This window comes from Xiphias gladius, chromosome 13 (assembly GCF_016859285.1).
Source record: "Xiphias gladius isolate SHS-SW01 ecotype Sanya breed wild chromosome 13, ASM1685928v1, whole genome shotgun sequence".
NCBI classification, from domain to species: Eukaryota; Metazoa; Chordata; class Actinopteri; order Istiophoriformes; family Xiphiidae; genus Xiphias; species Xiphias gladius.
In genome coordinates this window covers 556,590-581,510 of record NC_053412.1, presented here as the reverse complement: position 1 = coordinate 581,510, position 24,921 = coordinate 556,590, and the positions used below count along the sequence as shown (strand labels likewise).

Sequence of the window (24,921 nt, the reverse complement as noted above, 5' to 3'; positions counted from 1 at the left end):
TATTTATGGATAAAATAAACGCACCAGTTTTGGACTGATCCAGAAAACAGTTGAAAAATCAATGTAATTCTTAATTTTGCTGCTAAATAATAAAACTCCCATACTGTCTAAAACAGATATTAAGATGATAGCTACCTGACTAGACAATTTTATTTCCTATCACCCAACCCCAGTTGGGTGATAGGAAAACCGTCAAGTGCTAAAAGTCGGCAGTGACTGCTTGGTCAGATTCATTAGTCTTGTCTACTCACTCTCTGATCAGATTTCTTTACACACTCATTTATTTAGAGTCTAATTTATCAGTTTATGCTACATATGCGGCTTCCAATATTCATTAAAATAATGAAAATTTGATTTTAATCAAATTTTTTAATTTAATCAAATGAAATGATTTCAATACTGGCAGCCACAGTCTCCCATAAAACACTGATTCAAATCTTAATATTGTGTTGATGTTAGAGGTTATTGTGCAGCAGTTGTTACCAGGACTGAATTGAAAACTCTCAATCTGCAGGGTTCATCAGAATCATGGGAATTTATTACATCAGCAGTTGCAGCAAAAACATTTTAAAATCTTCTCCGTCATTCAACCCGCCCCCCCCCGGGCCGACAAACCACGCAGCAAAGCCATCACTGCTGAAAGTCAGCTCTTTAATGTCTTTAACGTCGACACAGTCGCTACTGCTGCTTCGACGGTTTGATGAAAGAAAAAAACAGAAAAAAAGCCCTGGCGCTGTTCAGTACAATCCCATAATACACCTGGTTGGCTGAATACCGGCTCCGCTGACTCGCCGGCCTCGTTAAGCTCGTTAGCCTCAGTCTGGGGAGGAGAGGGGTGGAGTCTGGGACACGAAGGAGCGGCCACAAATCAGAGCAGAGAATAAGAAGAAAAAAATAATAACAACGTTGATGCTGAAGAACAGGCACGTTGGAATACTGAGTGTGTCTGTGTGTGTGTTTGTATGTGAAATGTGGTCTAAACTATCACTGTTTACAACAGTGGAAAAAACAGTTCGTTTCTCACAGAAAAACACTTTCACGTCTTTTTTCGGTTGTTTTGTGGGATTTTTTTCTTTATTTTTTTGACCCTCCATCGTCATCTCGACATCTGAGGGAGGAAGCGTGTTTTTTTTATCTGGGTTTGCGTTTGTTTGTGGGTTTCAGGTCCCTCAGATGATCTCAAAGGTCTTCTTCAGCTCCATGATCAGCTGCCAGTCAGATTTCTGCATCTCGTCTCTGAACCAGTTCTTCAGAGCGTCAATGGATGCCCGTGTGATCTGAAACACAAAAACACTCACTGTGTCACAATATTATCACTGTGAACAAAACTGAAACCAGAGCTGCAGGAAAAACACTGTAAATCCTCAAACAACAGCCTGGTAAAACTCTGAAAAAGTACAATTATCGGTATTATAATGTATCGCATGGTAAACTCAGTATGAAGTCCGTTTCCGACAGTCATGTCACACTCACCACTCTGCTGCTCTGAGTTTCAAGTTTTAACCCTAATTACTGTTTTTATTCACTTATTAATTTTTAAGTTTTCACCGCATTAAATATCAGACTTTTTAAGACCGTTGTAATAGAACACTGTAACTTAACTTTTTCATGATCATCCAGGTCGGAGAATGACAGAAAAACAACCAATACAACCTGTAGTTGATTAGATAAATGTATTTATTGACATTTATATCATCGTTTTGTCAGGACTTCCCAGCTGTATATATTCAATTATTACTAGTAATCAATCAATCAATCAATTAATCAATTAATGTGATATTGACCCACGCATGGATTACAGACGAGGCCTACTGGGCACAGGTCTAGGGGCTCGAGGGGTCCTGGACCAGACCACAAAGAGATTCAAAGCTACCACAAAAAGACACAGAACATCGAAGGGGCCCTGGGCCGGAGCCTCTTTAAAAAGTGGTAGTTAATATTTCGTGTTTGAAAGTCAGAAAGGCAGGCATGACATGACTGTTGTTGTACTGACGAATTAGTGCTGTGGAAATGAACATTATATTGAATTTATCAAGACAACAGATAAACATGGAGGGAGAGTTACGTTCGTATTGACCAGGGAAGCTTGTTTCAAATAAAGGCCTCTGCCAGTGTTTGAGAATTTACAGTATACAATCTGTAAAATAAAATAAAACCTAAACTAAAACCATTTTTCCCCCAATAACACCAAGCTGAAGTGAAGGTTTATGTACTCAAAAAAAAAAAAAAGATCTAACATACCACCGAAATGACCTATTACTTTCTATTACTATCTACGCTAATATTCATAAATCTTCAAGAGTTAAACATTATGTTTTTCAGTTTTATCTAAGCTAAGTTAAAACTACAACTAAACCTCTAAAACTAACTCTTTCTAAGCAGTTTTGCGCTTTCTACTACAGGATTTAAAGAAAGGATCTGTTTTGACATTATTTCTACACATGACAACATTTTACCCTCCCCTTCTTTTCTTTCTATTCTTTCCTTCTTACCTCCTTTTCTTTCTTTTTTCTCCCTTGCTTTCTTCTTTTCTTTCCCTTCTTTCTGTCTTCCTTCCTTCCTTTCTTTCATTTCTGCCTCGTCTTCCTAAAATTCATCCTCCTGTCGCAGAAGTGCTACCTCGAAAGTTTAACAAACTGCGCGTTTACGGCTTCCGGTTGTTTGTCGAAAACGTGATTTTTGAAGAAAACAAACATCCATTAAACGGTATTTTGTCCTTCCTAAGTGGGCGGGACCTCACCTTGCTGACAATGATGTCAGTGGCTTCGAAATGGCGGCCATACATCTTTGGGGACTCCCCAGGAATGGGCTCGATCTTGACGCAGATCTCTTGGCCTTTCTTGGCGCTGTCGACGGATTTATGGTTCATCTCGATGCTCGTCACCACACCGATGTCCACAAACTGAAACACAGACATCATATATAAACACCAACACACACAATGACAGGCTGATATTGTTGTTGATCTGAATGTCTTGTAATTAAGGAAAAAGATATACATATAAAGACGACACATATACGTCTGGAAGTCAACCTATAAGAGATGGAGTTCCACAAGGGAGTGTTGTGGGTCCCTTGTGTTTTCATTATATGTGAACGACTTAAAATCTGCTTGTGCTAAAAAATATTGGATAACATTTTTGGATAAGAATGAGAATTCATTAAAGACAAACTAAGAAGAATTGGCTTGTAGACACTCAGTTATCACTTTGTAAGGCCAAAAAAAATTCTAATATTTTTCACTGTCCACTGTCTTGACTTTGGAAACACCTGCTGACAAAACAATCCCACCAAAATGTCAGTTTGGTATCTGTTCTGGAGCTTTCAATCAAATCACTCCATTTTCTGTGTGGAAAAGTTTCTGTGCAAGATGCAGAAATTTCCATGTTTATATGTCTGTCTGTCTGTCTGTCTGTCTATCTTATTAGAATTGTGAATTGGTTTCTGTAATCAGCTGTCAGATATGTCACACACTAACACAAGAACAACAGTTTAATCTGTGAGGTTTTTGGTGAAACTGACATGAACTAAAGGCTTACAACAGCCTCATACCTAATAAATAAAAAAGACGAAAGTTGATGACGTAAAACAACAAAGATTTTACAACAATTTTTCTTATTTCACGGGGGTCAAAGGTCATCTACTAGAAAGTGAATTGTTTACAAAAGCATCTTAACCAATAGATAACAGAGGCAACTGCTCAGCGACCCCTACACAGCCTCTTCCCTCATTAAGTAGAAGGGGAAACAAGCAAACTATAACACTCACACGTCAGTTGGATCGTATTAATAACTTTTTGGCCATTTCTCATGTTTTCAGTTGCTGTGACTCAATCTGTTCATCATAAGCCTAACCCGTGACATGTCCTCCTTCTGGTCATGTTAAATAAACTAAACTAAAACACACAGACTCTGCCATTTAGAGTGTGTCTCACCCCTTTGCTGGGGACACAGAGAGGTGTCCCCTGTCTCAGGACTCCAGCCTCCACCGACACCCCCATCACGATGGGATCTCTGGAGTTGAAGATGAACTGAGGAAGAACTCGTAGCTTCACCGGAAACACAGCTATATGCCTGACAACACACACACATAAAACACATTAAAAAAGACTCACTGCATTTCTTTGATAATGTTACTGACTAAAAATATGACCTAAACCTATTTTCCTACTTGAACTCGTCCTGTTTGGCCTTCTTGTAGTCCTCTCTGTACTTGGTGAAGGCATCGAACAGGTGGTAGATGATTTCAGCCGAGAAGATCCGAACTCCCAGACTGTCGGCCATCTCCTGACTCTCCCTCTCCACCTTCACGTCGAAGGCCAGGATCACCGCATACCTGCAGACACACAACACAAAAACGGTCGAATACAAGGAATACCACCATGACACTGATTTCAAACCCATCACCTGTTCACTAATCCTGCAAAATTTGTTAGATTAAAATAATATTCCATTGAGTGCAACGTGTCCATTTATCTTCGTAAGGGGTCACTGTGTTACCAAATCTAATTAAAAAGGTCCCCTGTGGATTTTTTGACCACTAGTAGAGCTATAAATTTGTTGTTTTCAAGAGTCGGACGCCATTTTGTTCGTATCAAGCACGAGCACACGGGATACAAATGCCTGCTGGCAGTTTCATGCTGTTCCACCGGCTGAAAGTGGAACAGTGCTCCGGCAAAGGCAGTGAAGCGAATGAGCGGCAGTAAGTAAACACAAACTTTTTCTGAAAATGTGATTTTAAATAATACAAATCCATTAAAGGGCGTTTTGTTTTCCCTGCAGACAGTTTCATGCTACAGGGCACTTTAAAATTAATCGACTGTAATATCAAAAAAACGCAAAAATAACAAATAATAATAATAATAATAATAATAAAAACACATCAAAGTAGTAAAATAAGAATTTTGTAAGTTGAATAAAAATGGCAAAGGATTAAAACACTACTACATTGAAAGGAGCTTACAACTTATTTCATCATGTTATACTTATCAATTAATTTACATGTGTTTCTGTGTTTATTCATATCTAATTATTCCTTTTTTTAATGTCTGGTGTTCTTGTCTTTCAGGAGCAAAACATCCAGTGGTCCAGCAGACAGTAGTAACAGAGCAGAGGAGGAGAACATACTGTGGGTCGTGTTCCAGCATGGCCGACGCCTTCATCACGTCCTTCTTATGAACCGGACCAATGTTAATACCCGCATACTGCAGACACACACAAACAGAGGTCAAAGGTCACTTCTGTAGTTTCTGCTTCTTGTTGCTTTTCAGAGTAAATGTTCTGAAACAAAAACTGTCCAGCTGGAACAGATGTCAAACATACAGCTGCTTTATTATCACCTTCAGTTTACAAACAACGTCTGTCTATATTTACTGCAGACGGGTACTCACAGGGACTTTAGACGTCCGGAGGAACTCCAGCAGAGCCTCCAGTGATCCCAGCGTGGACGCCTGGACGTAAACTCCTTTCTCTTCCAGTTTGATGGAGCTCAGAGTCTGTTTAAGCTCTCGTACCAGTTCATCCTGAAAACAAGCACCAGTCAGTCAACTGGGAGTCTCACACAGCCAGCAGAGTCTGCTTTAACACTGGTCTTTACACTGGTTTTGTGTGTGTGTGTGTGTGTGTGTGTGTGTGTGTGTGTGTGTGAGTGTTACCCTCAAGACGGGGATCTCGTCGTCCCTGTGAGCCACCAGCAGGGGGAGTCCCGCCAACGTCTTCTCCAGGTCTTTACCCAGAATCTTCACCCCCTGAGACGTGGACACCTCCTTGTGCTTCTCGTACTGGTTCTACACACATCAATCAATAAATTGATCAGACAGTCAATCGATACAACAGGAGGCTCATCAATGTGCGTGTAAGGATGGAAGAGCAGAAAACGTGACAAGTAAATATGAGACACACTAATCCTGTATATTTGTTGACAAAATTAAATGTTTTTTTAATCCGTATTTGGATCCAAATCTAAGTCAAGATTCACACCAGCCACATACACTGTATATCTGCCAGATGTTATTCATTTATCTAAGCGAAAACTCTGAGACAAAAAAAAACAAAAAAAACGAAAAAATTCAGAAAATTTCATGATGCTTTTGACCTACAATGTCTTCGACAAGCAAACATCCATGTGAATTAAAAGCAGGTTATATATGCAGACAAAAGAATGAGAGCTCCACCTAATCGACTCTAAAGTCACACCCCTCGTCCCAAAACGATTAACTATGTACATTTTTAATAACAAACAAACAAACAAACAAACCACAATGTCCTTTTAAAAAAAAATGTCAGTATACATTTATTTAACAGCTGTTTTTAACTTGGCATAGAAACCAGAAGAGTGGAGGCTCTTATAGCAGCACGTCATTGACCATGGAGTCAGAACCACTTGATGTTCAGCTGTCCACATACTATTCGTCAGATATGACCATGACTCATGATGGGAGGTTCGCGGGAAATTGCTGCTTTTATTTTTGACAAAACTGATTTTTAGAGTAGTTCACCTTGACTCTGAGCTCCTTCAGAGGCGGGGGCAGCAGTAACCCTCTAATCTGTGTTACGATTGGTCCCTCCACCCCTGGGACGATGATGGTCTCTCCCTCCCGCAGACAACCGTTAATCAGGATGACGTCTATCGTAGTTCCCATACCAGGCAGAGCTTTGACCTGAACATACAGAAACCATTAGGTATGTGGAGTAAAAGTAAAACTACAGAGGGAGTCTATCAACAAGAACAGACTCTCTTACCTCCATGACCTGAGCTCGCAGCTCATCACAGTGCGCTAGCCGGCGGGCTAACATGGTCTGGGTGAGCTCGATCAACAGCGCAATGAGGTTTCCCATCCCGTCGCCGCTGTGGGCGGAGGTGGGAACCAACGACACGAACGTCCGAGGGTCTTTATTCTCGTAGAACAGGGCAGCGTTAAGACCCTGAGGGACGATAACACAAAGACACCAATGTTCAGCGCAAAGGAAAATTGGTTTTCCTCAAGGCTCAGTGTTAGGGCGCATTCATTTTTTAAAACAGTTACCGGTTTTAATGTTGAGGCTGATCAGTGCACTTCCGAAGTATGGGGAAATACTTCAATAAAAACAAAACCAAATCCAATTTTTACACTTCAAAAGAAAAACAAAACCGCTGTAAACAAAACCTCTACCTCCTCTACAGCCAACAAACCTACCTGAATCTTAACGTGAAAGTGTCAGAAAATGGTAAAAAATTAGGGAAAAAAATCAATAAACAAAAACAAAAACAAAAAAAAAAATCAATGACTATGTACTTTTGTTGGACGTAATTTCATATTTTGTTGCATTTTTTGGCTCATTGTTTGCGTAATTACATCCAGACTTAAATAACTGTAAAATTTCAAAACTAAAGCAAGTTTCAAGTGTTTCCCATTTGATTTTCATTTAGTTTGGAAAAGAAGGGAAGGAATTGGCTGTCTGAGGTCAGAAATTTACACTATAAATCTGAAACGCTGCAGCACTTTCAGAGGGCTTTCCTTTCCTAGGTAGAAAAACACTACAGCAGTGTGATGTCATTGCTTTGATTGGTTAATGAGTGTTGCTTTAAAGCTTGACACCTGCTGAGCGAACTCCACGACGATGGCCTTGGCTCTCTCGTCGAACTCGTCTTTGGTGTTCTTCTTCTGCTTCTTCAGCGTGGCCACAACATCGGTGTCCGGACTCTTCTTCCAGTCATACAGACGGTCGATCTGACGACAAACGACGACAACAAGGTCAGAAAACACGGAGAAGAAAACAGCTGAAACACACCGGATGGTGAACAGCTGGCAGACCTTGTTGAGGGCGACGATGAAGGGGCACTTCTTCTCCTTCAGCAGGTTGATGGACTCGAGCGTCTGAGGCTCCAGGCCGTGCATGATGTCCACAACCAGGATGGCGATGTCGCACAGGGAGCTGCCTCTGTTCCTCAGGTTACTGACGAAACAAAGAGGTGGAGACACGAGTTGCAGAGAGACAGATTCCTGTTTGTCTCGTGTACGATTCCTACAGACTGGTGACAAGAACTCATTCGATCTGCTTATCGAACTACGACATCTGTTAGTTAAAGAAATGTTCTTATTTTTCTCAGCACAGTAACAAAACTCATCTCGGCTGTTTTGTGTAGCCAAAGATAGAACTTAAAGTTTAAAAATCTACCTTCCTCTAATCATGGTAAGAAAAATATTGGTCAATTTAAATGTGATTTATGGACCAATTACCAGATGAACACAACACTACCACTCGTAGAAACTACAGTAACTACGCCGTGGACATCCTGCTGAGCTGATGCGTTGTAGGACTATCACCACATATTGTATCTGTGCTCTGTGACCTTCATTAACTCTGTCTTCACCCAGCTTGCTCCTCACTGGGGGGCTTTGCTGCAGCTGCGCAACTAAAGACAACACAGCGAAAATAATATTAGTCCTGCCTTATCATCCAGTGATTATCAGCTAAACAAATCGCTGGTGTTTTGCTGCAGGACGCTCTGAACGTTGCTTGTTGCTACTGGTCACAGAATCCAGTGTAACGCCGGGGTCGGCCGCGGCCGAGCACTCGTCGTCCTCAGGTTATCAAGAACAGCAGAAGTTCTTACGTTAACATGTCGGACGGTAGATAAATATTCAAACAAAGGACTTGTCGTTCTCCCTTCTTATCACATTTTGCAGTTGGATTTGGGTTGTTAACAGCAGCAACATTTAATTATCACGTTTGTTTACGTAATCAGCCTTTTTTTTTTTTTTTTGCCTGTATTGTCAAAGAGAAGCAAAAGAAATTGAACAGAGAAGATGAATGAAAGATTCGATCAGGGATTCTTTGGCTACAGAGCTTAAAACCAACTTGGAACTGGATCCAAAATCAATGGAACCAATCCCTACTGAAATCTGGTCTCAAACTGGTCTTGATTCTTGATTTGTCAAAACTTTCATGACAGTAAGTTACTAGGCGGTACGGCTGTTGGTGTTTGTGCCTTGCTCTTTCATTTAGTTACTGTTTGGCATGTTCGGTTCGCCTGTTGTTAAATTAACATTTCTCCCCTGCATGTTCCTCGGTGAAAGAATGTGTACCAGTGTCATGGTAGTGTTTACATTCTGTGGACCAGAAAAATCAGCAAATCAGTGGTTGTGTGTGGTCGGGGTAACACTGTCAACCTAACAGGACAGTTGCAGTAACTCCTTTCCAGGTTTTCCAGGTTGTCAGGCTGTTACCTGAAGGACTCGTGCCCAGGTGTGTCGATGATCAACATGCCGGGAATCTTGATGTCTTCTCTGTAAAACTGCACAAACAAAACTCAGGTTAATGCGCTTCAACATTGAGTTAATTTAACCAAGTGTGTGTTTCTCTGTGTGTGTGTGTGTGTGTGTGTGTGTGTGTGTGTGTTCATACATTTTTAACCATCCTGGTCTGCTCCTCAATCGTCTCCTTCGGTACGTTTGTGGCTCCGATCTGCTGAGTGATTCCTCCGGCTTCACCGTCCTGAACATGAGTGTGTCGCAGCTACACGCAATAACACAAAAATACACACAATACAGAAAACACACACAAACGGCAAAGAAATACACACAGTCAGCTGTAAACAGGCAGTAAGCAGCTAATAAACAAACAATTGTTAAAAAAGACAGCAGCAAACCATTAGCGGTCATTATCTTGTAAACGGTCAGTAAGCAGTCAGTGTGCAGTCAGAAATACACACAGTAACTTGACAGGTAACAGTCAGGAATTAGCCAGTAAACAATAAAGTCCAAACAGTCAGTAAATGTCACCTTGTCGAGGATCTTGGTCTTTCCGGTGTCGACGTGTCCGAGCACACACACCACCGGAGCTCTCAGTGTGTCCACGTCGACGTTCTTCAGGTTCTCCGCTCTCCGTTTCTATGGAAACACACACAGCCGGTCAGCCAGAGACTGGGTGAGGAGAGACGAGCTCTCACTCCTCCTGTGTTTCCGGTGTCCCTCACCTCTATTCTCCTCTTGGCTCGGTCGTACAGTCGCTCCTCCTTCGTCCTCCCGTCGTCGTCCTCGCTCTCGCTGCTCTCGTCCTCGCTCTCCCTCCTCTTACCCTGACCCGCCGCCCTGGACTCCTTCTCCTCCTCACCGTCACCCTCGCTCTCCTCATCCTCCTCATCCTCTTCGTCCTCATCCTCCTCATCCTCTTCCTCATCTTCCTCCTCCTCCTCCTCCTCGCTGCCTACAGGGTGAGGAGGAGCAGCGGTCTCCTCCTTCACCTCGATGTGGACTTTCTTCAACTCTGGCCGAAAACAACATACAGAGTTTAACACTGCCGCTGCCTCCAGTGCTCCTACCTCTGCTCCTGCTGCTACCAGGACTAAATATTGTTTGGAATATGCTGAGACTAACACTGAGAAAATCAGGGTTCATATTTGAGAAATATGAACGTGTTTATCTATGAAACCCGTTTTTCATTGAACAAAATATTTTAAAACTTACATGATGTCTAAACACAAGCAGGCGAACGAGAAGTTCACAGTCCAAAAGTGGTAAAATGAGGATTTCAATCAGCATCTATCACATATTACTCACTGAACTATCTGATCAGTTATTAACCTGCTGGTGATATTCTGTGTTGTTGCTTTTATAAAAAATGAAGAAACCAGCAAACATTCACATATGAGAAGCTGGATTTTTTTGGTATACATGCCTTTTAAAACAAGTTCAATAATTAATCTGTTAACAATTCTTTTTGCTGATTTAAGGACAATTGGATTGTAATTGTCAAGGAAGTGAACTGTATGGACTAACTGGCCTTCATCTTAAGACTTCAATAGGAACAATATTAAAAATACTGGATATAAAATTTTCTCACCTACTTGTGGAAACACCATGGGATTCTACCTTTTGTGGAGAATTTCTCTGCCAGAAAGTCTGAATAATAGTTTTGGGAGCTGAAGCTCACAGTAATCAATTATAAGAGCTGTAGTGATAACTACCAAGTCAAGTGTGAACTGAAGCTGAAATTTAAATCAACTTTTTCTGAGTCTTTTTTGAACTTAGAAAAACGAAATTTTCATACTCTGCACCTTGAAATAATTTACACAATAAGCTTCACTGGGAGGCGGTGTCTTTTTATCAGGCATTAGAGCACCACAATTTTAAGCGTGTTTCATGAAGAATGTAACTGTTTCAAATTATCAAAATGACTTCTTTCATTCCTCTTGGGCCTTTTTCTTTTTGCTGTAAATTCATTATGTGAGGTTTTTTTTTTTTTTTTACGATGCCATTTTGGCCGTGTCTATCTTGTAAAGGAGATAGCCGGATGTTGGAAATAATACGTGTGTAGGTTGTTTTTTTTTCTTCCGCCACTCCTCACCTTTCTCCTCATCACTGGCGATGGCCTCCCAGTCGTCTACAGCAGCATCTGGCTTCACCTCTGCACAAACACAAAGAAGCAAAAAGACAGACGGACAAACAGCGGAACCAGTCAACTTGGTGTCAACAGAATCATCCTTCTTCTTTTACTCCGTCCTCCTAACTGCTCCTCTCTTACACCTCCGAGTCTCACCTGGCTCCGCGGTCGGCGTCTCGCCCTCGGTCTCCATGGCAATAGGCTCTGGAGTCTCAGACGTCGGCGAGGTTACCTCTGACGTTTCTAGGAAGGAGAGGAGCTTTTTTTTTAAGCCAAGAAAACTCTTTTGATTTGGGTAAATGGAGCAATAACGAGGAGAGTTAATGAGCAGCGGTGTGGTACCTTCAGGAGTTTGGGCGTTGGGCTTCTTCCTCCTCTTGTCTCCGTAAAATGGCTTCTTCTTTGGCACAGAGTCTTTGGATGGCACTTCAACACCTGCGCGCGCGCACACACACACACACACACACACACACACACACACACACACACACACACACACACACACACCGATTAAAGACTTCTCAAAGAGGACTTTTCCACCTGGTGAGCTCACTCTAAATGTCATAACGTACACATATTGAACACCAACACAAGCTGAGTTCACAGCTGTGCCTTAGGCGGAGTGATGGAGCCTGTGCATGAAGCCGCCGTGGCTGAAGTGTCCCAGTGCTCCTGAAAGCCGGTCCGACTGGGGCCGTCAACCCCTTACATCAAGTACAAAGCAGTGTCAAGTCCATGCTATCGTTACCCAACGTGTGGATTAAAATATGGTGTTGAATTTTTTTGCAGCATCTTTTGACAGCAGAAGCCGACAGCTGGGCCTCGGACATTGTTTGGCGTCTTGATGAATAAATTCTGAATTGAGATTAATTGGCAACTGCTCAGGAGCTTCTACTTTTTCCAATGAGGTGGAAAACTGAATCCTCTTTGGATGTTTTTATAAGCTACTAAAGCATTAAATCCAACTTGTGTTATAAATAGTAAAGAAGATTAGTATTTTACTCTAAGTTTCCCTATTTATAACATTTAATACTAGTATATAATAGTATACAGTGGTGTATAACTCACTATAGTGTAGCTGATCTAAGTGTTTATTAATGTATTTGTTAAGAACCCGTCAGTGGAAGCTGTTGTGTAAACAAATAAAACAACAACACGGTAAAACACAGCTGGAATAATATAAAATATGAGCAGATAAAAGTACCTGTAGATATATAGATATAATATGAAATAGGAATTCTGGACATTAAAACTTAAAATGTCCTTATAGCTGTTTACAATTACATTACAGCGTGTAATAAATCACTAATACATACTTAAATGCTCAACTGGGGGTTAAAGCCTTTTCTTTCAAATTGTGGCTGTATTTATATTAATGTTTTATTTAAATTATGAAGTTTTTCTGCTACAGTGGTTCAGTGCAGTTTATTTTAGAGTTCTATCTTTAACTTTTATTGTTTTTTCATTAAAGTAACAGCTCAAGCCTCGTATCATTTTGCTTTACCAATCAATCTATCAATAATCTGTCGTTTTAAGCAGAGATGTGATTGGTGGACGGACTCTCACCCTGAGCCTGCAGCAACTTGAGCGTCGCCTCGGCCCGAGCTCGAGCTTCTCTCTGGGCTTTAGTCAGCAGCTTCCCCTCCTTCTTCAGACGCTCCTTCCTCTCCTTCTCCTTCTGCTTCTTCTTCTCCTTACGCTCCTGCTCCAGACGCTCCTGGGGGGGGGCGGGGGTAAGAAGGTCAGAGAGGAGACTGATGGATAAAAGAGAAATGATAGGAGGAGGTGGTGTTTCTGTTTTACCTGCTCCAGCCTCTGCTTCTCCAGCTCCTCCAGCCTCCTCAGTCTCTCCTCCTCCTCTCTTTTGGCTCGCTCCTCCTCCTACAACAACAACAACAAATAATGAGTCAAAAAGACTCAAAACTTTCATCACAACCCCATGACTACATTTCCCAGAATGCCCCCACCTCCTTCATCTTGGCCAGAGCCTCCTGCATGGCCTTCACGGTGGCCTTGCTGGGTCCTTTCTTCTTCTCCTTCTCCTTCTCCTCCTTCTCTCCCTTCTCTCCCTTCTTCTTCTTCTTGTCTTTCTTCTTCTTGTCGCCCTCGGCCTCCTCTGCAAGTCAACACGGCAGGGGAAGAAGAAACACGATTAAAAAACGGCAGAATTAAGGTTTGTTTATCAGCCTGTAACATTACATGATTATCAGAAATGTCCAGTTTATTGAGAGTAAAACCAGGGATGTATTTATCAAGAGTATCAGAGAGGAGAATCAGCGCCAACTGGCCAAACGAACTACCTACTCTGCTACTGAAACACTGAACGATACTTGTGGAGATGGAGGTCAGGCTTTGGACCGATTATTAAAAGATATCTGGACAAAAACTGAATCATTTTTGTGAACAACTTTGTGCAGGATGCCGAGTTATAAACAAGCTTTCTCTGTAGAAAACAACCACTTCTGTTGCAGTTAATTACATTTTCAAATGTCCCTAATTAGAGCCAACGTTTATTTGAGCACAGTCCCCGGAACATCAGGTGTTTAACGGTCATGAGGGACATCCGCAAAGCTACAACCGCTGACCCCTTTTCCCAGGCCAAAGGCCAGTCCAGACTCGGGCTATGAATTAATCCATAAGTAAAAGTACTCAATATGCAGAATGGCCTGTTTCAGAACACACCTTCCCCTACTGTTACAGAACTAGTCTTCAGTCGACATAAACGTGTTACACTGAGTGAGTCTGTGCTCTGAACTTGTGTGGCAGGAAACCGCAGGAGAACGTTTGTTTAACGGTTTTACCGCTGTCTAATATTTCAACCTAGACCTGTTGATTGTAATTTGAAATCCATCGTACCCTCAGCTGCTGGTTCTGCCGCTTCCTGTTCCTCCGTCCCTGCTGGAGGTGGTGCAACCTGTGGGGGCGTGGCCTCTGTCGTCTTCTTCTCTGGTTCTTTTTTGGCCTCCACGCCACCCTCCTTCTCCTTCAGTTTCTTCTGCTTCATCCTATCCTCCTCCTTCTTCTTCCTCTCCCGCTCCTTCTTCTCCGCCTTCTTCTGCGCCGCTGTCTTGATCTTGAAGCCTCCTCCCTCCTCCTCCTGCTCCTGCTCCTGCTCCTCGTCCTCACTCTCCATCTTCACCACCCTGCCTTTGTTCTTCTTCTTCTGGTCTTTCCTGAAGGTGAACTCCTCCTCTTCCTCTGACTCATCCTCCTTCCCTCCTCCTCCTCCTCCTCCTTTCCTCACGTCTTTGTCCTCCTCTTCGTCTGACACCGATGGTTTTTTGCCTCCTTTCTTTCCTCCTTTGGCCTTGAGGCGGGAACGTGAGCTGCTGTCGTCATCGGAGTCAGAAGGAGGATCAACGGGAGTCGCCTGGAGGAGCAAAGAGGAAAAGTTCAATGCTCCTTTAAACGGAGTAGATCACTATAGAGCCTCAGTACTAATGTGTTCGACAAGTTATCTGACAAGTAAAAAGTTCATCTTAATTTTCTACATAAATAGTACAGTAAGTGACCAGAGAGTAATACTGTAATAAAGGAGGAACAACAGGATATTTGAACATAAAGGCAAAATGAGAAAAAGTTTTGCCTGTAAAACGGGAATTAAAAGTTCTTTCATAAAGGGCAAAACCGCCGACAAATAATCGTAAAAAACGAAAAACAAACCCAAAAGGGAAGTGAGGAGCTGAAAAATGGAAAGATGCAGTAAAATATTCATTTCTTATTCTTAAAATGAACAAAGAAGACATAAGATTTGTTTTGAAACCTATTTAAATGATGGAAGGTTATGAATTATAGACCAACAGATCCATCAGACTCACCTTCTTCTCTTTCTGCTCTCCGTTCCTCTCTCCTTCACCCTCATCATCCTCCTCTTCCTCAGGGCTGGCCCCACCTTTCCTCCCCTTTCTGGTTTTCTTCTTCTCTGGTTTGGGAGGCTCGACGCTCTCCGCTTCTTCTGTGGTGTCTGCTTGCTGCACAGGGAGAGACCGAGTAGTTAACCGACCACTTTGAATAAAAACTGCGGCAACCTGCTGAATGACGGCGGCTGCGGTTCATCTGCTCACCAAACGCGTGGATGCATTTCTTTCTGATCATGCCTCAACATACCTAAATACATCACGTAACAGTTTACCTTCATCAGGTAAATGACCACAAAAACCTGAAAATTGTGTCACACTTAGAAAGTTAATCTAAATATTTAATGAGGAAAAGTGCACTGATTAAAGGGCAGTACTTCCAGAACACACTCTGCTGCTGAACGGACTCCTCAGGTGTGGTTACCTTTGCCTTTCCTCCCTGAGTCTCCAGAGACAACTCCTCCAACTCCTTCAGGATGTCGTCCTCACTGCAGGAGGAGAGAGACTCAGAGTTAAGAGACGGCTCGAAGACCAGACTCACAGATGAAGAGAGGGAGAGGGGAGACAAAAGGAAAAGGGAGGACAGAGGAGGAGCTGAGGATGAGGAGGAGACAGAGACGAGAAGTGATGAAGGGGAGATGGAGGAGGAGGAGGTAGAGTGTCGTACTCGAAGTCATCCTTCTTGGCTCCTTTCTTCTTCTTCTTCCCTTTTGGCTCCTTGGAGGCTCCGGCTCCTTCGATCTCTGCCGCCAGAGCGTCGATGTCGATGCCGTCATCTTTGGCACTGAGGAACGGATCAATAACAACATCAATCAATAAATAATCAGTCAGTCGATAACTGAATAAAACCAGGACAGACGCTCAGCTAGGACGAGACAAAGATCAGCTCTGAAACGTGACAGGACACTGAGGTGGAGAGACATTAGCAGAATAACCAGGACTCACTCTCTCCCTCTGTGTCAGAACAATATGAACAGATAAAAAGCTGCTGACTCTCCACTTTCTCCACAACCCTTTCATTTGCTATCAGCCCTCTGACTCGCAGAAAAGCACAATCTGACCTGAGAACAGCCCCAGTCGGCCGAAACACCTCGATTAATCAAGTGGTCTCTGGTGCCAGCTTCTCCACTGTGACGGTAATCTAGCATTGTGCCTCTGACAAAACAGGCCATTTAAAAACATAAACTCGGGCTTTAGATAACTGCAACGTCTGTTTTTTCACTGCTATCTGACATTTTATAAATGGCATGATTAATAATGATGAAAATAATTACCTCAAACCTCCAGTATCAGTTGGGCTGTATTTATAAAATTCTCCAGCTGTTTCAGCATTTCAATGGCTTTAAATACACTGAAAATGTGCCATAGAAACTCATGAATATACTTCATATTCAGCGGTTTGTGAAAAGATGAAACTGAGGTTTGGTTTTTTTTGCTTTAAAATGCAAAGCATCTGCTTCACTGTACTCACTCTGTATCATGTTTATCACAAACAGTATAAAAAACTTCCAACCGCCCATTTGGAAAACACGTAAAAATATAAGAAAATATTCCACTACAGGAAAAACACCTGCACTGAAAATGCTGCTTAAGTAACATTTTGACTGACTAAGAGAATAATCTGCAAATTAATCGATGCTGAGAATTATTTTCAGTTGGACGCGAAAGAGGAAAAGCAACTTTTTTTTTGCCCCAGCATGTGTTTACGTAAAAACTCCCAAATACTGATACTGGTATCAGCCAAAAGATCTACCATTGATCTGGCTGTATTAATTATATTTTTCTGTACATGATACTTGTTTCTGCATGCCTTTAAATATAAGGCACACTGATTTTACATGTAATGAAATATGCTATTAGAGCGGCAATGATTAATTGGCAACTATTTTCAATCATTTTAGATATTTATTAAGCACAGGCACCAAGTAATTGCTGTTTCCAGCTTCTGGATAACGAGGATTTGATGCTTTTCTCTGTCACATGTGTTAATAAAGTGAATGTCTTTGAGTTCTGGGCAGTTGGTTGGATAAAACCTGACACCTGATGAAGTCACCTTGGGCTCTGGGACATTGTAACTGGTTTTCACTCTGTTTTAGGAGCAGATCAGTGGCTGAAATGTCCAAATTCAAGGAGATGTCCCTGCTGGACCAGGTCCTGGATCGGAGCTACACGTCTGAATGGATAATTTTGCTTGTACTTTTTTTGTGGCCGCGTCTTCGTGTATGTGTTATATTCTCCTGTGGATGTGACTTGTTGTAGTTGCAATGAAACGGTTTATATTAATACTCAACACAAGACCACCAACAGGACTGTGTAATTACCTGTCAGTAAAGGACCTCAGGTGTGTCAGACCATGGCTACCAGACTAAATAGAGGTAGAGGCATTAGGGAGGTGAGCAGGTAGTCAGCATTACATCAGCCTTTTCTAACAGAGAGCCAACATGAGCAGCGGCCAGGAGGCACAGATAACCGGGCTAACAGATAGCCTAGCTCGCCTCCACTCTTCTGGTGATGGCTCCTCTGAGCATTTAGCCTCCGGCTTTCAGAGGTTACAGTTCGCGCCGTTTAAACTGAGTGTAACGAGTTTTTCCCAGCCGTCAGGGCTGAGCTTAAACCGTAGGTTTTGCGCTGAGCCGTTTTCAGGTTGTTTAAATCATCACCTGGACTCACACTCCACTGACGCGTGGTTAGCTTCTGCTAGCGCACCTAGCCGCTAAGCTAACAGAGCAACCAGCGGGAAAGCCGCCTGGTTTTGGGGGTTTTAGCGGAGCAGGAAAGTTCGCCACCGCCGGGTATCAGTGTGGACGGGTGGTGTGTGACGGCAGGTGGTGTTTACTCTACCTGTCCTCTCCGGATTTCTTCTGTTTCTTCCCCATCCTGCCGCTGCGGTTCTCCGGCTTGCTCCGCTGACCGACACGACGGTTCACATCAGCCAAAGATCGTCCACCGGCTGACAGGCACAGCCGAGGACTCACTCCGCTGTTTTTACTACTCCGTCACCTCTGTGGACAAAGCTGCAGAAAATGTATAGTAAATTCTAATTATAATATGCCACATTAAACGTAAAGAAGTATTAAATTATAAAAAGAATTCAAAAATAATGTCCTAAAAAATTCAATATATTGCACACACTTAGATTAAAAATTTATTTACAGAGGTCTTATTGTTATACACAATTGGGAAGTACTGACATAATGTGACATAAATATTATTACATTCATGTATTTAATAAATAACTGCAGGCCTTTTTGTTTGTTTAATGTCACCCTGTAAAAAGAACGACAATAATAAGAACAGCTGTACCGATGTAGAGGCCACGGGGGGCGCACTTCAATATAAATGTATCTGTGATTAAAGGTCAGACTTCACCAATACGCTGACAGTCAATTAGATCAGCGTTTGGTTCCATGATGCAAAAGCAGAGTGGCACCTCATCACTTTTATCTCTTCTTCGGGAGAATTGCGCATGTGCCCTTCGACTTGACTCCGTTTTAACCCGCAATGTGATTAATAATAGATGATTATTTTAAATTCGTTCGGATTTTTTTTTTAAACCAAATTGTAAAAGAATAAAGTTTTTACTTCACAGCTTCACCGAGGTCCCCGTGCTTTTATTTTGAAAGGGCAGAGCTATTCTAAACATCCAGAATTTTCCACGTTTCTTTTCACTTCAAAGAGAAAAATATCTCGCATTGATTGAAAGAACAAACTACCTGAAAAACGCTGTAGTAATTTTGCCCAAATTGTATATATTTATATGAAATAAAAATATCTATCTGATGTAATAATAAACCCCCTTTGTTTTATTTAGAAAAACTAAATAGGATATCCTTCTTGGTGCAAATACACCTGGGTTATCATCTGTTGTATGTATTTACCTTCTCAGGTATGATCTGTGTAGCTGCTGTTTTCTCTTTGCTGGTTTGTGTGAATCTTTTTATATGATTTTTATGTTCTTATCTTTACAAAAAAAATTACAATTTGTGAGTTTGTTCTTTTCATTAAAAAAAAAGTTTGTTTAAAGAAGAGATATTTATTGACCATTTTTTTCCCCATATGTAACTGAAGAGTTTGATTTATAGATGAAAAATCTTCTTTTAAAGAAGCAGATCACTGTGAAAATATTTTCACCAGGATTTTATGTCACATGAAAAAAAAAGGTTAATGGCACGATTCAGTTCTCCAGTTTTTCAGCTGCCGATTTCTAATTTTTCTTAGTTCAGACGCTGACTCCTGTCTCCATCCTGATAAGCAGATGGTGGACTGGACGGTGATACAGCGACAGAAATAAGTCAGGGACTTTATCATTAAGTCAGATATGTTGTATTTTTGTAAATATATTGGAATATTTTTGATAAGCCAAACGATGAAAAGTACTTAAGTGAAGAGAAAGATGCGAAGAAATGCACATGGAGCTGATGAAGACGCATCAGCTTCGTACTGTCCCACGTCTGCATCACACATAACCAACATAAACACTTATGGGCTGCAAACGTATTAATGTTTTTATTATCACATCTTCAGCCTTTTAAATATCTAAATAAACTTCTAGATAAATAAAAGCCAGAAACAATGAACCATAGCTACTTTTTCAAGTATTAGTCACGTAAAGAGAGTTTTAGCAGCATCACAAAAAAAAGGTATAAATCAGATTTTCATGATAATTAAAGTTGTCAAAGTATCAAGCGACCTGTCGATCGGTTTGGGAGTGAGAGCAGCTTCTGATTACACTTTGAATTTCGGCGTCCGGTGGGTTTATATTCGGACTCTTTAGATTCACCCTCAGGCTTTCTGAATGATGTTAACGTTCATATTGCAGCTGTAATGAACACCGCAGCCTCTCGGGGGAACTGGCAGCTCTGCGAATCGTGGACTCCACGCAAACACCCGTCAGCTCGTGTTTCCGTCCATCCGTTTTATTTCAGCCCATCACAGACAGCACAGCGTCACACAGGTTGTGCAGTCTGGTCTGCAGCTCGCCGCTCTCAGACCGCAGCAGCACGGCAGCAGCTGCAGCCGCTCGATGTGGACAAAACCTCTCACCGACCAGCACGTTGATCAGCTCGCCGCTCAGCCGCCGAGGAAGCCAGTCTGCAGGGACGTCCAGCGCACAGCTCTCGATCAGCCCGTTCTTTACCTCCATATGCAGCTGAGCAGAGCTGCGAGCAGACCGACCGTCCGTCAGGTCAAGGAGGGTCCGGACGCTGAATTTAGGCGTCTTACCGAACGTCCAGTCCCAGCTGCGCAGCTCTGTCGCCGTCCTGCTGAGACCAGGAAATGTAGACTCGTCGGCAGGGTTGACGAGGGTCAACGCAGAGCTGAAGCCGAACTCTGAGGGTCAGAATGGAAAGAAAATTAGAACAGAGTAGAGTAGAGTGGAGCACAGGGGACCAGGATTAGAGGATTTTATCAGTTAATTCAATATCATATCATATTCACAACTTGTAAAGGCTCAACAGAAACACTCAAGGACAGTAGAACTTAAGGGAGGACAAACAGAGGACAGCTGAGGCCAGGATACGGGACAGTAGAACCTAGGCCTTTAGATGTCAGTAGAACACAGAGGTAGAACAGTAAAGTAAGGCAGAGCACCTGCGTTGTACTGGTGCACCAGTCCGTCCAGCAGCTCCTCCCACTGCAGCGTGGGGGCGCGGTCCAGCAGGTTGGCGACAGGCGAGGGGACGCTGGGTGTGGCGTTGCTTAGGATACCGGGGCAAGAGGGGCGGAGCACGGCGGAGAGGGCGGAGCGGTCAGCAGAGTGAAGCAGGGTGCAGTGGTGGTAGGACGAGTTCCTGCTCAGTCTGGACGCCGTGCCTGAAAACAACAAGAGCAGCGGAGTCAGTGGCTAAAAAAACTAACTCGGCTTCATTAAGACTTTCTATCAGTAATAATAACAACATTATACTCACTAAGTTAATGGCACACAGTTAGTTGGTTGTCGGATGGTTGGTTAGGAACTTTATTTTTCCTTTAGTGAAAATGATCTTTAATTGAGCAATAACCAAGAATACAGGAACACAGAAAGAAAGAAATCAACAAACAAAAAAGGAAGTTAGTTTACAAATACGTAAAAATGTAAAAGAAGAGAATGAAAACTGTGCATCCAGCAGAGCTCTGGCCGGCTCTCGCTTGTCTATAGCGCCGCCCTGAGGGTAAAAGCTCAAAGTGCGAGTGCGGAGGTTGAGAAGGGTCACTTAGAACCTGGGAAGCTCAGTTCGTTAGATGTGACACTGACCTCAGTAGTTGGTGACATTAAAAAACAAAGTCTGACAGGTTGTAAACAAGCCAACAGCTCATCCAGATCATCTAACATCTCTGTTCAGAGGTCAGACTGAAATGTTGGTAAATGTTCATGTCATCATGTCTGTGAACGGCAATGGATCTTTACAACCTGCAGTTTGGGAAATTATCTCACATTCACCTTTGTTTTCTCTTCCAGATAATTTTCTCAGTTAACTCTCTACTATTTGTTTAGTCAAAAATTTATATCAATAACTAGTGAAAAAATACACCTCGGTCTATAAATATTCAAACATTTTCATAATTCACTTTTATAATCTAAGATATTACAGTGCATGTATAGAGGTTCTTTTATTGTCTCTAATTTCTTGAATCTCTTATTATTCATTTAACTCGGAGAGTTCTATCTGTTTTCTCAGCTCTGTGCTGCTGTAACATGTCCATTTAAACTCTGGGATCAATAAAGTCTTATTTTATTTGATCTGATCTTATTTCATGTTTATAATATTGCATTTCTTTCTGGGACTTGTAGTTGACTTGTCTTCTCAAAATCATTTTCCCACCCATTTGTGTCATTGGACAGTACCACCCCCTCCCTACCTGAGATCTTGTAGTGGCCATTGAGTAAAATGTCGAATCTGTCTGTGGCCTGGACGTCCAGTCCTGGTCTAACCTGCCTCAGAGCCTCGGTGACGACCTTCAGGTTCCTCTTCCGGTCGTACGCTTTCTTGGAGGTGAAGAAGGTCAGGTTGAGGTTTCCGAGGTCGTGAAAGACCGTCCCGCCACCGCTCCGCCTGCGAGCCAGAGGGATCCCCATCCTCCTCATGGCTGGCAGGTTGCACTCGGTCCAGGGGTTCTGGTGGCGTCCGATGACCACGGCGGGCCGGTTCCTCCACAGCAGCAGCATCCTGCGCTGCTGCAGGTCCACATTGGCGTCGATCCAGTCCTCCAGAGCCAGGTTCTGGTACACGTCTGTGGACTGGGAGTGGAGGACCAGCCCTGCACTGCTGCTCTCAGAAGCCACGAACAGGCTGCTGCCACTGGAGCTGCAACTGGTCCTGGGCGGCTGGTGTCCAGTTTGACACCTGCAAGCACCTGACCAGCCTCTTAAAGGAGACAACGTCCTTCGGATGTGCAGCATCACGATGTTCGAAGATGAAACGGCTCCAGAAAAATCATCCTCGAAAACTTCGCCTCCTCATGTTGGAAATATCTAGAATGGGAAAACAGAAAATTCAGTCCAGTCTCAGGCCCGGCTGTCAGTAATGCGACACCAATATCATCCACATCGAACAAGCATGAGACGAAGACTAAAGATTAAAAACTCCATGGACTGAATTATGTCTCATGAAAATGATTCTATGAACTTCAAGAGCTGACCAAATCTACCTACATACTTGTTAAACTGCACTAAACAAAAGGCGTTTGAAGAGGAGACATTGGACTCTTTAAGCTATCCTCTGACGTATTATACGTCAGACTGATCAATTAACAGTGATTGATAACGAAAATGATGATTGGTGGCAGCCCTGAACTTCGCACTATTATAGCTGCAACGGAGGCCGTTTTGAGACAGTTATGTGAGTGTCGTTAATTGTGTCGACAAGCAGCTGTCGATTTCCAGAGAGGTGTCGTGTCCTTGAAGGGCTCCTTTAATATAATCGGAATGAACACAACGATTAATCGACTAATCGTTTCAGCTTTACAGTTCATCAGTAATAATTTACTTATTAATAATACTTTTCTTAAGCTGCAGATTTCTATTTTGTCATTTTATTTTTTTCCCATTACCTACCGAAATTAAAGCGCATGAGGACAGTGAACCATCCTTCTCTAAAAGTCCTACAGCAGACCGACCGTTTCCTAGCTTTAGCTTTAGCTTTAGCTTCACCGTAAATCCCGCTGCTTTCAGCCAAAAGTCAAGCTCAAACTTTGATTCACCACATTCAAACAAACTGCCGTTAACGAACCGTTCGACGGGTAACACTGAACTAAAGCTGGGGACGCGGGTGGGGGGGGGGGTCTTGTTCTGACCCGAACCGACGGGGGAACGCACCGGCGATGGAGAGGAAAACAGCATCCGCTCCCAACCTTCAAAATAAAAGCGACATCGTTACGAACTACGGTGGGACAAAAGAAATTCTACAACTCAAGGTTCACCTGTACATTTAGCATTTTTTTAGTCTCTAGGGGAAACAAGTGGTACTAAAAAAACGCATATTGAATGTAATACATTTGAAACTGGATGGAATAGAAAAGGATATAAAAAGAACGTGCGCTTTTAGTTGAACATGCTGCCAAGAGAAGAAACATTGAGAGAATTAATTCATCTACAGGATAAAGACGTTTTTTGTTACAGTTGCTTTTGTTAACAAGGAAATTTCACATTCAATAAAATGGACTCACTCCACACGAAACAAGGCTGTGAAAACGTAAACTTTTTGTTAAATACAGTATATTACTTTTGTCTATCCACATTTTTCTATTTATCTATATTAAAATAATCTCTGGTAGTATCCCCAGTATGATTGGTTTTGTTTGTACATGTGTTGTGTGTTAACAGACACACACCGACAACACGTATGTATCTATGGGAACAGAAACACCATTAAAGTTTTAGCTTTTATTCTGAAGGGTAAAATCGCTTTGGCTCTGACCCGGTCCTACACCGTTAAGACGCGGTGCTGTACCACGAACTGTCAGACAAAGGTTCCGCTTTTTATTTATTTATTTCATTCATTCATTCATTAAAATCCTGATTGAACAATCCAATTGCAAACCATTAGGCAGTGACGTCGACATGACAGAGCGTTCTCCTGCATGTGTTTATGTAGAAAACTTTTTAAATCTATTTTTATTTTTAAATCATAAAGGATAAAAACATGTATATTAAAAATCTAAATAAGTGTTACTGCTCTTTAATGAACATTAAAGGAGCACTACAGTCAGGCTCCTTTAATCTGGAGTCTTACAGATCTCAGCATTTAATGTTATTGATAAATTCATACATTTCAGAGACTTGTGACTCCAGGCAACAAAGCAGAGAAAATCTTTTTAAAAATCTGTTTCATACAAGTTTTCGATGATTATTTGATTCTAAAAAAAATACACTTATTTTGACACAACGGTTTTAACTCTGAATAAAAATACTGACCACACTGATATAATCAACATTATGATGAAATACTACAATAAAACTTCATTTATTTACTCATTTAGTTGTTGGTTTTATTTAATTTTATATCACTATAATTATAATTTAATATTTTTGTATTTTTTGTCTTATTTGTTTGTTTGAGCTCGTCTGCCTCTTCGGCCTCTAAAGTTGTCATCATAAGGAAGAAGTAGAGACGACCAGAGAGAGGAAGAACATGTGACCACATCCTGACAAAACACACAAACACACTCTCTCTCTCTCTCACACACACACACACACACACACACACACACACACACCCACA

At 42.1% G+C, this 24,921-nt stretch overlaps 2 protein-coding genes across 2 annotated transcripts; both read right to left on the bottom strand.

Moving 5' to 3' along the window:
- Positions 1–516: 516 nt before the first annotated feature.
- On the bottom strand, positions 517–18,194 carry eif5b (eukaryotic translation initiation factor 5B). The gene is made up of 26 exons (XM_040142291.1): positions 18,062–18,194; positions 15,888–16,004; positions 15,645–15,708; positions 15,182–15,334; positions 14,220–14,733; positions 13,331–13,479; positions 13,167–13,244; positions 12,930–13,080; positions 11,706–11,798; positions 11,520–11,606; positions 11,328–11,387; positions 9,958–10,247; positions 9,764–9,871; positions 9,387–9,497; positions 9,209–9,276; positions 7,793–7,934; positions 7,577–7,708; positions 6,741–6,923; positions 6,497–6,658; positions 5,654–5,785; positions 5,390–5,521; positions 5,127–5,203; positions 4,171–4,335; positions 3,935–4,073; positions 2,741–2,902; positions 517–1,277 (listed from the first exon to the last, which is right to left on the bottom strand). Exons 1-26 carry the CDS (start codon positions 18,094–18,096, stop codon positions 1,170–1,172), a joined length of 3,612 nt encoding a protein of 1,203 aa, XP_039998225.1. The 5' UTR covers positions 18,097–18,194; the 3' UTR covers positions 517–1,169.
- A 1,035-nt stretch (positions 18,195–19,229) lies between these two features.
- On the bottom strand, positions 19,230–23,509 carry lipt1 (lipoyltransferase 1). Its single transcript, XM_040142379.1, has 4 exons — positions 23,256–23,509; positions 22,061–22,673; positions 20,813–21,034; positions 19,230–20,551 (listed from the first exon to the last, which is right to left on the bottom strand). Exons 2-4 carry the CDS (start codon positions 22,599–22,601, stop codon positions 20,142–20,144), a joined length of 1,173 nt encoding a protein of 390 aa, XP_039998313.1. The 5' UTR covers positions 22,602–22,673; positions 23,256–23,509; the 3' UTR covers positions 19,230–20,141.
- Positions 23,510–24,921: the final 1,412 nt, after the last annotated feature.

What these genes read in the sequence shown, in the direction of transcription:
- eif5b (XM_040142291.1), bottom strand. Translation starts at nt 18,096, where the DNA reads ATGGGGAAGAAACAGAAGAAATCCGGAGAGGACAG. An exon ending in GAGCCAAGAGGAGAATAGAG is followed by an intron (nt 9,872 to 9,957) that starts GTGAGGGACACC and finishes GTGTTTCCATAG; the next exon opens with AAACGGAGAGCGGAGAACCT. An exon ending in TCGTGGAGTTCGCTCAGCAG is followed by an intron (nt 6,924 to 7,576) that starts GTGTCAAGCTTT and finishes ATCGTCCCTCAG; the next exon opens with GGTCTTAACGCTGCCCTGTT.
- lipt1 (XM_040142379.1), bottom strand. Translation starts at nt 22,601, where the DNA reads ATGCTGCACATCCGAAGGACGTTGTCTCCTTTAAGAGGCTGGTCAGGT. An exon ending in TGGCCACTACAAGATCTCAG is followed by an intron (nt 21,035 to 22,060) that starts GTAGGGAGGGGG and finishes TGTTGTTTTCAG; the next exon opens with GCACGGCGTCCAGACTGAGC. An exon ending in GGTGCACCAGTACAACGCAG is followed by an intron (nt 20,552 to 20,812) that starts GTGCTCTGCCTT and finishes TCTGACCCTCAG; the next exon opens with AGTTCGGCTTCAGCTCTGCG.